We start from the raw sequence: 13820 nt of genomic DNA on the forward strand, positions 1-13820 counted from the left end.
ATCAAGCAATAGATGAATTTAATGAAAAGTTTTACAAGTGAATATTTTCGTGACCATAGCTTGAAGGAATACTTCCGATATATAATCTGATAATAATGTCTCAAGAAAAAAANCAATAATAATTTAGTCACTCAATCCATGACTGTTTGTGGGACACTGCTGTGAGCAGTTGGCTGCCGGGTTTCGACCACAAATACACCGTCAATTCACTTTACAGTATATTCTGTGAAGCTTTGAGACGTCTCAAAGACATGAAAAGCGCTATATCAAATGCAAGGATTATTATTATTATAAACTATGCATTTAGCCACCATCTAAAGGGAGCAGGGAAGTGATTTTTATCAAGATAGAACTGAGGACACTGCAGAGATTAAGCAACTTCACTGCAGGAACTGTGATGCTGGTAATTGAACAAGTCTATCAAATGCAGTTTGGAAAGACCTGTTAAATTGGCTAACATTATAATTGGCTAAGTGCTGTATCAAATGCAAGGATTATTATTACATTATAATTCAATTTAACGTTTGCTCAATTTCCAACATTTTCTAATTTTTTATTCAAATTTCAAATATCTGATTATTCTTCCTTCAGTATTTCTACAAAAGTTTTATAATTATTTCAGTATTATATGTAACTGATAGCCGATGATCAATGCTCACTGTTCCTGAAGAAAACATTATCACTGTTCCCAAATAATCTTTAGTGGGAAGCCTTTCATTTTCTCCTGGAAAATCTTGTCAACGAGTTCACTTTGTGCCACGGTGAAGTAGTTTTTCCAGTCTCCTATTATCCCTAAACAAGGAATCAAAAGCAAGTTACAAACAATTAGAATGGATATTTCTTCTTAAATGATACCCCCTTCCACATTCACGTCACCTTCAGCCAACTGGTGTGAGTATCTTCAAATACTTGTCTACTATTTTGAAAGTAGGGGACAGATGCTAGCGCAACATAATTTAAAAGAAATTATCAAGCGTGCTCAGAGTAGTAATGTACACATACAGTGTTTGGATATGAAGAGAGAAAAAAAACATCTGCCCTGTGGGTCTACCTAGTTGCCATCAGTGTTGTTCCAGCAATTGGTCAGTGGGAAGCATTTTATGAGAGAAGGGATCCAAATTCAGAGGAAGATTTAATTTGTGTCACTGGGTATTATCTAGGTTTCTCCTCACAGTATTTCCATCTGAGGAAGCAGACAAATTCTGTCTCCTCAAATACTTACTAACAAAGTGTACACCACCGACATAGTGTAACTACCTCTCTTTTCCTTCTCTATGGGCAGTGTCTTCACACTGTTTGGCACAATTGCAAATGCATGAAGACACTTAGTGACCCAAGAAAATTATCTTATTTAACATTGCATTTGTAAGGTATAATAGCTAAAAAATAATAATATTTGTACTTATATTTAACTCATAGTGAGAGCCAGTAACTGGACATGTGTCAGTGACCAATGGAAACTGTGCATCTGATTATCAGAGTGGAGCTTTGGCGGATTGACTGGATGCACTTCTACTTATCTATAGCCACTGATATTTAGGGCTTGAAGTCATTAGAGAATTAACTTTCGAACCCACCATTACTTTAGGAACGTACCTTTTCTCATAAATCCTGGTACGGTCTTATCAAATGATTCAGAAGTGATATCTTCGTAGTTTGATTTGGGGTTTGCCTTCATGTTCTTGAAGGTAGAGGATTTCACAATTTGGTCAATTCTGTTATCATCCAAAGATTTTCCGAGAAACTTGCTCATATTTTGCACTGCAGTTCTCAGGTCCTAGAATATCCAAACATTTTATAGTTCAGTTTTGCAAGCTCTTCCCGAGGTAACAATTCTACTAATCCTTTTTAAGGGTAAAGAGTGCAATTTCAGATGCACAATAAAAACAGCAGGTGTAAATATACATGCCAAATTCTGGGAAAACATAAAAAGGATAAAACGAGAGCAAAGGGATCAGTTATTGTGGAGGATAAGAAAGAATACTCTGAAAACAGTGTTCTCAAAAGCCTGTTTGTGTGGTGTAGAATTAAAGCATGCTACTTGAGCTTATAAGTACAGCATCAGGCTTGTAAGTTGCAGATCAAACAGACCTCTTGGATATCCAGCTTTGCTTAGGCTAAATGTGTAAAAAATTACACTAGATTTATACTATACAAAAACAAAACTATATTTGCGAAGAGCATTTCATGTCAGGAGGACATCCCAAGGCGCTGAACAGTTGGGGATCAGGATCCGAGTGTGGGGGGACAGAGTTGGAGTGAGGGAGAGCAGAGGGGGTAGGAGGGTGGCTGAAGGCACAGTCGAAAAGAAGGGTCTTGAGTCATTCCTTTAAGGAGGCAAGGGAGGGAGCAAGGCAAAGGGATTGTGGGATGGAGTTCCAAAGGATGGGGACAGAGGCTGAAAGCCCAGCCGCCGATGGTAGGGTTTTCATAGAGAAGGCCAAAGCCTGCTGAGAGGAGGGAGGTTGATAGGGGTTCAGCAAATCAGAGATGTGGGGGGGCTGGGAGGTGGGGGGGTGCAAGGCCGTGGAGAGCTTTGAAGGTGAGGATGAGAATTTTGAATTTTATCCTCTGAGGGATGGGAAGCCAGTGGAGCCGGGTGAGGATGGGGGTGATGTGGTCACAGAGCCTGGTGCAAAAGAGGACATGAGTTGCAGAGTTCTGGATGATCTGCAGCTTGTGGAGGGAAGAGTTGGGGAGGCCGACGAGGGAGTTTCCGTAGTTGAGCCTTGAGGTGATGATGCATGTATGAGGGTTTCGGCGGCCTGAGGGCTGAGGCAGTGAAGGAGTCTGGCAATGTTGCAGAGATGGGGGAAGGCAAAACGGATCATGGCACAGATATGGGGGAGAAAGGACATTTGAGGGTTGAACAAGATGCCAAGGTTCCTGACTGGCTTGGTGAGATGGAGTGTGCAACCATGGATGCTGATGCTGCCAGTGCCTGAGGTCCAGAGGTGCTGGCGTGAGCCAATCAGGAGGGCCTCAGTCTTGCTGACATTCAGCTATAGAAAGTTGGCTCTTATCCACGACTGAATGTCTGACAAACAGTCTGTCAGGACATCAGTTGTCCTGGAATCGAGAGTGGAGGCAGAGAGATAGAGTTGGATGTCTTCTGCATACATGTGGAAGTTGACCCCATGTCTGTGGATGATGTCACCAAGTGGGACCATGTAGAGGTTGAAGAGGAGGGGACCATGGAGCCCTGAGGAACAACACCTGAGACTGTGCGGGAAGAGAATCCGATGGTGGAGACAATTTGAAGATGGTGTGAGAAGGACAGAACCTTGAAGGTTAAGGTGAGAGGAGAGGTGGTGGAGGAGGATGGAGTGGTTCACGGTATCAAAGGGAGCAGAGAGGTCGAGGAGGATGCGATGCCACAGGGAGGCCTGGTCACAGATGGACAGGATGTTATTTATCACCTTGACCAGAGCAGTTTCTGTGCTATGAACAGCACCGAAACCCGATTGGAGGGGCTCAAAAACGGAATGGTAGGAGAAGAATGAATGAAGCTGGGAAGCAACGACTCTTTTAAAGATTTTGGAAAAATAAGGGAGGTTTGAGGTGGGCTGGTAGTTAGAAAGCAGGGATGGGTCCAGGGTTTTTTCAGGATGGGGGTGATTATAGCTGTTCTTAGGGGATGGGAACGTGCCAGATGATAAGGAAAGATTGATGGTGTTGGAGAGTAGAGGGGCGAGGAGGTGGAGCTGGGATGTAAGGAGAGGGGTGGTGATCGGGTCAAAGGAGCAAGTGGTGTTTTCATGCTGATATAGTGGTGATGAGAGGAGAGGGAGACAGGTTTGAAGATGTGGGGGAAGGGATGGGTAAGGGTCAGAGTGCGGTGGGGAGAAGACAAGGGTATTGTGATTGGGAAGGTGGAGGCAGCTGAACAGATCCCCTCGATTTTGGACTCGAGAAAATCCAGCATCTCCTCACAGTCAGAGTTTGAGGAGAGAATGGGCGAGGGGTGGGAGGGTGGAAGGAGGAGCCGGTTGGTGGTGGAGGATAGGAGCCTGGGGTTGCCCTTCGCCTCCAAGATAATCCTGGAGTAGAAGGATGATTTGGCGGAGGTGAGAGCAGAGTGATATGTTTTGATGTGATCCAACCAGATCTGCCAGTGGACTGTTAGGTCAGACTTGAGCCAGGTACGTTCAGCAGCCTGCACCTGACCCCTGAAGAAGCGGAGGAATTCCGATGATTCCAGGACAGAGGGATTGCAGGGAGATTTTTTTCCAGGAGTGGTAGGAGATGGAGGTGGGTTTGGTGGTGGTGGGGAGAGGGATTGTAGAGTTAAAGGAGATGAAACGGTGATCGGAGATGGCTTTGTCTGTGATTCTGATATTCGAGACACTGAGGCCCCGGGTAATCACGATATACTCATAGTCTATGCTGTTCCTGCATTGCATTGTTGGAGGTGTTAAACCGACCCTCCATCTGCCTATTCAGGTAGACTTTAAAGATCCATAGCACTATTTGAAAAGAGAAGGGGGTTTCTCCCGATATCCTGTTCAACCATCCTCCAAATAAATTTGGTCATTAACTTCATGATTATTTATGCGATGTTGCTGTGCGCAAATTGGCAGCCGCATCCACCACAAAACATACAGTCAATGCACTTTACAGTGCAATCCTGTGAAGCGATTGGGTCATCCTTCTGCCCTAAAAGCTGCTATACCAAATATAAAGATGATAATATTTATTATTTTACATACATTGCTCATCATTATTTCTCAATCCTCCAGTTAGTAGACCCTCTCGCATAGGAAGGCTTTGCAAACCAGAAAAGAAATGTTGTTGCCTATCAATTGAAAAGTGTGCAAATCTCAGATAGACATAGAGGAGACAACCAAACCCCCTTAAGATAAAGAACTAAGAAAAATTGGGGAGCTTTGAATGTGTGAGAACAACGTTAAGCGTTAAAATAGTGTCCCACAGACATTTTCTTTTCACTCTATAACTTTTACTTACATGTCAATGTCTTCAAGTCCACTTTATTTACTCTCAATCGATTGATAATAATCCTCGCATTTGATTGATGTGCAGCAAGTGTGGACATACAACTTAAATGTTCCAAGGTGGTGTGTTGAAAGTTAGTCAAACTTCCAACTGTTTTGAACCTTTATATTGTACTTCTCTTCTAATCATTTTGGATTGTTCAATTTCTAAGATATGGCCTACATTTTTCCATATAAGATATAGAGTCAATTCACTTTACAGTCTATTTTGTGAAGTGCTTTGAGACGTCTCGAAGATGTGAAAAGCGCTATATCAAATGCAAGGGTTATTATTCTATAATGGAAAAAGTTTAGTGTTTGGAAGGAGTCTGTTGTATGTAAAAACATAGGTTGCACAAATGACATTCTGCTAAGTTTTTACATTGAGAAGTGGTTGTGCAATTTATTCTTAGAATTCAGGATATATTCTCTTTTTGCTCAATATATTAATGTTATGGCATTGAGCACCAAGGATGGAAAAGGCCAACACCTTGATTCATTCCCTAAACAGAGAATCCCCCAACCCTGTCATCATAGAGAGCTGTGATAAGAACTGATCGATGTTCCAGTGAGCAAGGCTGCACAAGCCATTTCATCTCTTCCAATTGCCAGGGCTCGATAGGCTGTTTAGGCGCCTTGAAAAACTCAAGCTCTCGATGGCTCACCAGCCTATTATTTTCTTCACATTCCTTATGTAAAATTACACACTATTTGAATTTTCTACCGCTTAACATTCTGCATTATTATTTACCAACTCTATATTTCCCCACTTCTAGCCCCATGTTTAGACTTAAAATTATGTAAAATTGTCATAATTTTACCTAAGGAATGTGAAGAAAATTGCAGACTGGGAGTTTTCAAGCTACCTCAATAGCCTGGAAGAGGCAAAATGGCTCATGCAGCCTTGCTCACTGAAACAATGCCATTAAAATGATAAGTTAATCACTACAGAATACTATGTTGTTTACTCAGTTACAAATTGATTGATGTTTCATTGAATTTTAATCCTCTGTACTTTGATGAGACGGTTATTGAAATACCAATTTGCCAAAAATAAGTGCAGGGTGAAGTATTCCCTCTTGTCTCAAATCACTAAAAACTAGTTCCCAGGTGCAAAAAGTAATGAAAAAGGGGAATGGAATGTTGGTCTTTATCTCAAAGGGCCTGGAATACAAAGGAGAAGAAATGATGCTTCAGCTGTATAGAGCGTTAGTCAGACCCCATTTGGAGACTGCGTTCAGTTTTGGGCACCACACCTCAGGAAAGATATATTGGACCTGGAGAGGGTGCAGCGCAGGTTCACCAGAATGTTACCAGGCCTAAAAGGGTTAAGTTACGAGGAAAGGCTTTCACATGGTGAGAATGTCCAAAACTGTCAATAAACCAAATGGAATCCCAGTTTTATAGCTAGTGGTATAACCACAGAGGTAAAGCACACAACCTTAAACTTAACTGAAAACTGTTATTAGTTGGGTTGAATATTTAAGACGGGGCAGACTCAAAGTGGGGCTTTCATAAGTACTGTAAACTGAACAGTTGGAAATGCATTGGCTCAAGCACAACACAGGTTCTGTCAATTTATATCCTTTTTGTTGCCTTTGAAACTAATACCCATATGGAATTTTAGGAGAACTTACCTTACTCATCTCTTCATATGACTGGAACACAATATTGAACTCGTCTCTGTGATCGTACCAATTCTTAACGTGATCAAACCAGCCGTTATAATCCACTATATTAAAGATAAAACATGTTTTTGCAATGATTTTTAAGGTTAAAAATGGAATCAGGTAATGATCAACATCATACTAATGCTTGCATTTGATATAGTGCCTTTTCATATCAAATTACTTCTAAAGCACATTGTGCTACTTTGAATTCCAAGGTGCTGTCTGCCTTTTCAGGTGGATGTTAAAGATCCCATAGCACTAGTCAACAACAATAATAACAACTTGCATTGATACAGCGCCCCTCACCCAAGGCGGAGTCCCAGAGCGCCTGACAGTGGAGGAGCATGACATTGAGCCGGGGGGAGGGGAGGTTACCATAGGCACAGTCAGAGAGGAAGGTCTTCAAGTGCGACCTGAAGATGGGGAAAGAAGAGGTAATGTGGATGGATAGAGGAAGAGTGTTCCAGAGTTTCGGTATTGAATGCGTGGCCACCAATGGTGGAACGGAGGGTACAAGGGACATGCAGAAGGCCAGAGCCAGTCGAGTGGAGGCAGCGGGTTGTGGTTTGAGAGGTAAACGGATTGGAGAGGTAGGGAGGTGCCAGGACACGAAGGGATTTGAAAACGAGTGTGAAGATCTGGAAATCTACCTGTTTGGTGATAGGGAGCCAATGGAGCTTGGCTAGAACTGGTGTGATGGGGATACACAGTTTAGTATAGGCGAGAATTCAGGCAGCATCAGTTGGATTCTGTGCATGGTAGAGTTGGGGAGACCAGCAAAGAGGGCATTTGAGAAGTCCATTCGGGAGGTGACGAACGCATAGACGAGTATTTCAGTTGTGTCCAGGGTAAGGTATGGTCGGAGGAGGGCAATGTGGCGGAGGTGGAGAAAGACAGTCCTGGTCAGGAACCGGATGTGGGAAAGAAAGGACAGTTGTGGGTTAAACCTATCGCCTTGGTTGCGCACTGATTCGGTAAGTCTGAGGGATAGGCTGGAATGGTTGAGAGGAGCCAAAGCAAATGGCTTCTGTCTTGTCAACATTGAGTTGCAGGAAGTTTTTGTTCATCCAGGCCCTGAAGTCCGCCAGACAAGCTGAGAGAAATTCAGTGGAGCTGGAGTCGCAGCTGGAGGAGGAGAAGTAGATTTGTGTGTCATCTGCATACATGTAGACATTTTCCCTATGTCTGCGGATGACATTGCCAAGAGGGAGCATATAGATAAGGATGAGGAGGAGGTCAAGAATGGAGCTCTGGGGTACACCACAGGTGACCGGGCGGGTGGGAGGGGCTGTGTCTTACTCAAAAGAGGACGGAATTTCTGTAGGTCTCGTGGCCAACAACAAAATTGGTGATTCACTTCACGGACGTCTGTCGGCATTACTGTAAGCAAATTTCTGCCTCATTCATAGAATCATGGAAATTTACAGCGCAGAAGGAGGTCATTCAGCCTTTCATGTCTCTTATATACCCATCTACCTCCGTCTTGAAACCCACAATGGACTCTGCCTCTCACTTTCCTTGACAGAAAATTCCCTATTCCTCTGGCTGTTTCTCCTCCTTTGAGCACCTCACCCTCTATCATCCCTCTACCGTGGGTGATTTCAAACTCCACTAAATTCCTCTTGCTTCACCTCCTCGGATTTCACTGCCCTCCTCTTCTCCCTAAACCTCACCCTCCACATCAACTCGCAGACCCACAACCGTGGCCACCCCCTCAACCTCGTCATCACACATGGCCTTGACATTTCAGACCTGTCTATCATGGACAAGCTATCTCGGACCACTTCCTCTTCTCCCTCTCCTTCCACATTCCTCGCCCCTCTTCCAAGCCCTCCACCATTTTTTTCCTTCCCTGGAAAAAGCTTCCCCCTGAGTCCCTCACAAATGCTGAAAATGACCAATTTATTATTGTTTTTGGTTTTGAAGGGATTATTATTAGGTGTGTTGAGTAAGGAAACTTGTCCAAGGTTTCGCCCTGACCTGCCTGGAATTGAATTCAGGTCTCTCACTTGCAAAGCGAGTGCTCTAACCACTGAGCAGGACTCCACATCTCAAGACCCTCTTCTTCGACAGTGCTTTCGATCACCCTGTTTCCCCCTTGCCCTCCACCCTCCCCGATCCTGACCCCCAGCTCAGGTGCAAAACTTCAACCGTCCAGTGCCTTGAGATGTCCTCCCGACGTGAAAGGCACTATACAAATGTAATTTTTACTGTTGTTGTTGTTGAATAACCATCTAATAATAATAATAATCCTTGCATTGATATAGCGCTTTTCATGTCTTCTCGACGTCTCAAAGCTCTTCACAGAATATGCTGTAAAGTGAATTGACTGTATATTTGTGGGCAAAACGCAGCAGCCAATTGCGCACAGCAGCGTCCCACTAACAGTCGTGGATTGAAAACGACCAATTTATTATTGCTTTGTTTTGGCGGGATTATCATTAGGCTTGTGGAGTAAGGAAACTTGCCCAAGGTTTCGCCCTGCCTGGAATTGAACCCAGGTGTCTCACTTGCAAGGCGAGTGCTCTAACCACTGAGCTACAGGACTCCACAATCTTCAATTCTCTGGTGCCCCAGAAAATCCAGGGTTGTTTTGACCTTCTTTATGTTCCCCACCTCACTTGCCCCACTATTGGCGGGCGTGGCTTCTGCCACTCTGCCCCCACCCTCTGGAACTCCATCCCATAGTCCCTCCGCCTTGCCCCCTACCTTGCCTCCTTCAAGAACTATCTCAGGACCCTCCTCTTCGACCGTGCTTTCGATCTCCCTGCTTCCCCCACTGCCGTTCACCCTTCCCCACCCCGACCCCCAGCTCGGGTCCAAAACTCTGTCTGTCCAGCGCCTTGGGATGTCCTCCTGACGTGAAAGGTGATCTACAAATGTAGTTTTGTTGTTGCTATTGTTTCCAAACCCACCCGCTCCTCCTGGTACAACAATCATCTCCGCTCACTCAAATCACAAACCCAGGTGCTCGGGCGCAGATGACAGAAAACCAGCCTCACGATTCACCGCCAGCTGTGACTCGAGCACCACCGCACCTACCGCCTCTCCCTTTCACAGGCCAAAACTTTTACTCCAAAGTCATCCTGGAGGCAAACAACAATCCAAAAATGCTGTTTTCCACCGTCCATCACCTGCTCTGTGCACCCCCTCAAACCCCCTCTATCCTCACATCAAAACCCAAGTCCGAAGGGGTCCTAGACATCTTTGCCTCAAAGACTGAAAACAACTGCTTAGCTGCATCATCCACCCCCCTGCCACATCACCTTCCACTCCACCCAGACCATCGACACCACCGTCTCCCTCCTCCATGGCTCCTGCCACTCCCCACTTCTTACACTCCTTTGCCCCCATTTCTCCCTCCGCCCTCTCAACCACAATTAACCGGATGAAATTCAACACTTACTGCCACGATCCACTCCCCACCCAGTTGCTGGTCATTCAACCACCTCCTGCTGCCTGAAAGGTGCACCAGTCTCTCTCCTCAGGCTCTGTTCTTCTCCCTCTGAAAACTAATGTTATAACACCACTCCTCAAAAAACCCACCCACAACTCTGAAACACTCTCCCTCAATTCTTCTACCTTGCCCCCTCTCTTCCCTTTTTCAAGTCCAGCCTGAAAACCTTCCTCAATCCCTCTAATCTCACACTACCATCCCATCTGCAACCTACCCTTCCTTGCCAAAGTCCTGGAATGCATTGTTGCAGATCAACTTCAGTCACTCCTTGAGCTTTTGCAGAAGGTTTTTGCCCTGCCCACAGCAGAGAAACAGCTCTTCTCAAAGTCACAGATGACGCTCTGCCTCCTCATCCTCCTGGATCTCTCTGCCGCGTTCGACACAGTCAACCACGCCATCCTCCTCCACCACCTCTCCTCCCTCGTCCACCTTAGCAGGACCGCACTTAACCAACCGCCTCCATTTCATTTCGGCAAATGGTTTCTCCTCCCACGCCCACCCGGTCACCTGCAGGATACCACAGGCCTCCATACTTGACCCTCTTCTTTTCCTTATCTATATGCTCCCTCTGGGCGATATTATCTGCAGACATGGGGTAAACTTCCACATGTATGGGTATGACACACAAATCTACATTGCCTTCTCCAGTACCAACTCCAGGTCCACTGATGTTCTATCAGCTTGTCTGGCAGACATCAGGGCGTGGATGAGTGCAAACTTCCTGTAGCTGAATTTGGACAAGACAGAAGCCATACTCCTTGGCTCCCGTCAATGTCTTCACTCCTGCCGATCTAAACTCCTCAACCTCCCTGGGCTCTCCCTCAGACTCCCCGAACCAGTGCGCAATCTAGGCGTTCAGTTTGACCCCCATCTGTCCTTCCTCCCCCACATCTGGTCCCTGACCAGGACCGCCTTCTTCCACATTTGGTCCCTGACCAGGACCTCTGCCACATTGCCCGCCTCCAACTATACCTTATCCCAAATGTAGCCAAAACCCTCATGCAGGCGTTTGTTACATCCCGCCTGGATTACTCAAATGCACTCCTCGCCAGTCTCCTCATCTCCACAATTCAAAAGATCCAGCTCATTCAGAATTCTGCCACCCGGATACTTCACCGGACCAAACTCCATACGCACATCTCACCAGGTTATATGAGGTGCCACAAATTTAACTTTGGTTAGGGTTAGAAGCAAGTTCACGATTATTATCGTATTCATAAAGCAGTTTTACCTTGGCCGTCCAGAAATTCCTGCAGAAACGTTTCAAAATTTTTCGGAGTTTTCATGTACTTGGCGAATATTCTAAAATGATAGTAAGAAACTGCAACATCCTTGGGGTTTCGGTAGATATAGATAACCTGCCAAAATATAACAGAATTCCAATTATAATGCTCAGGCTTTGCTGCTTGGCTTAAAGGTTATTAACACAGATATGTTGGTCCATTCAAATCAGGCAAGTCACATCCTCACAAGAGAAGTACAGGTGAAAACATTCAAATGAAGAAGAGTCCAGCACTTCAGCCTTTGCCATTCTTTTTGGTAATGAATTCCAGTCATTGAAAACCCTGTGCCCTTGTTCCCATTGTCTTTGAGCATTTGAAAGTACTACTAAAAATAATCCTTGCATTTGATATAGCGCCTTTCAGATTAGGAAGGTAACAACAAGAAGATTAATTTATATAGTGCCTTTCACGTCAGGAGGACCTATCATCATGATCTATTTGGGTCTCCTGTATGAAGCTCCTTGGATATTGCTTTGAGCAGGACCCATCTTTCATGCAGGGAGATTTTCTGTTGAATTGTCTTCATGGGCCATGAATCATGTGCTTCTTTATGATTTCAAGGAACACAGGGTCTCTGTGTGGGTTTGTCAGTTCTGCAGAGATGACATTGTCCATTTGGTTTGGTTGTGTTTTTTTTGATGAGCCATAGAAGAATGTGTGCATGGGGAAGGCCACACTTTCGCCACTGAATGGTGTACAACAACAACAAAATTACATTTGTATAGTGCATTATCCGTCGGGAGGACGTCCCAAGGTGCTGATGTAGAGATAACAACAGACTTTATAAAGTCATGAGTTTTGGTGATAAGCTCCTTCAGTTTAAGAACGTTGAGGTCTTTGCAAGACCTTTCTGATGAGGTATAAATCATGTCTCTACTTCAATCTGTTATTGAGATCTTGACTGATACACACATAGACAGACAGACTCACACAGACAGACACACACACACATAGATACTCTCATACACACATACAGACAGACAGACAGACTCTCACACACACACACACACAGATACTCTCATACACACAGACAGACTCTCTCTCTCACACACACACACACACACACACAGATACTCTCATACACACAGACAGACAGAGACAGACTCACACACAGAGACAGACAGACAGACTCACACACACACAGACAGACAGACAGAGACAGACTCACACACAGAGACAGACAGACAGACTCACACACACACACACACAGACAGAGACAGACAGACTCACACACAGAGACAGACTCACACACACACACACAGACACTCACACAGACATTGTATCTTTGTTAGTAATTACTTGAGCTATCAGAGCTCCTATTGGCTGTCCTCCCTGGCAATCACCCTAAGGGAGAAAAGGTCCCGCCCTTCCCACGCTCCCATTGAACCCAGACGATGCCCCGCCCTCGCCTCGCTTCCATTGGTTTCTTTAGCCGTCACTTAGCCATTTTTCGTCATCTCATTGGTTCCCATTCGCCCCACGGCGCTCCCATTGTTACGTCCCCCCGTTGCACATGCCGGTGAAGAGGTACCGCCTCCTGGCGCTTCCATTGGTTGCCCTACATGTCAGTCAACCGCTTCCCGCCCTCTCATTGGTTTACGTCCATGCAGAATGTAGGTAAACAAAACACAAAAGCAGAACGCCAATGTAGGTGCTCTGTGACGCATGATGCACAGCGCCACTTTAACTCGGCGGCCACCGGGTGTAACTGCAACGAAAAACGCAAAACTGATATACATTTTAGGGCATAACTGATGGACAGTAGGAGATACCCGAAAACAAATATGCCCACGGCACTCCCAGTTACAAGACCTTTCCAATGAGGTATAAATCTTGTCTCTACGTCAATCGGTTATTGAGCTCCTTCTTAAAGCACAGACAGACAGATATTGCCATTTTATTAGTATATATAGTATGCATAATACTGTATATAAATGTAATCTATACAAATACAAACATAACTGTAATTGTTCTGATTTGACGCTGCACCTTCACCAGTAAGGCTCACCATTTTTTACAGCATCTTCAAAACAGTAAAAATCGTACCTTGCCCTTTTTCTTCTTCAGAGCTCTCGGAATCAGATCATAATTCAAATGTGTGACAAAGAGACGTGGTGATGGACGGTCGTCAGTATTAATAGAATCTATTTTTAACTCAAGCCAAGGAACTTGCAAATAAGAAGCCTTGTTCTCTGAATCGTCGAGATCGACATCTGTAAAGATCTCTTTCATAATGTGCTGCATCCATACTGTTCCTTTGGTTCAATAAACAATTTTGGAATAATCAGCAATTATCAATTGAATGCCGTTATAATAATAATAATAATAATAATCCTTGCATTTGATATAGCGCTTTTCATGTCGGGAGGACGTCCCAAAGCGCTTCACAGAACACACTGTAAAGTGAATTGACTGTATA

General features: G+C 44.6%; 1 protein-coding gene across 1 annotated transcript in view; it reads right to left on the reverse strand.

Annotated features, from left to right (window-relative positions):
- LOC103182604 overlaps positions 1–13820 on the reverse strand; it is a 45926-nt gene continuing 32106 nt past the window's right edge. The window contains exons 9-13 of the mRNA XM_042332838.1: positions 13448–13656; positions 11350–11476; positions 6629–6723; positions 1597–1777; positions 1–792 (exon numbers count right to left, since the gene is read on the reverse strand). Coding sequence (XP_042188772.1) covers positions 680–792; positions 1597–1777; positions 6629–6723; positions 11350–11476; positions 13448–13656 — 725 coding nt within the window. The 3' untranslated portion in view covers positions 1–679. The remainder of the gene's footprint in view (positions 793–1596; positions 1778–6628; positions 6724–11349; positions 11477–13447; positions 13657–13820) is intronic.

Source organism: Callorhinchus milii, unplaced genomic scaffold (assembly GCF_018977255.1).
Source record: "Callorhinchus milii isolate IMCB2004 unplaced genomic scaffold, IMCB_Cmil_1.0 Scaffold3, whole genome shotgun sequence".
Classification (NCBI taxonomy): Eukaryota; Metazoa; Chordata; class Chondrichthyes; order Chimaeriformes; family Callorhinchidae; genus Callorhinchus; species Callorhinchus milii.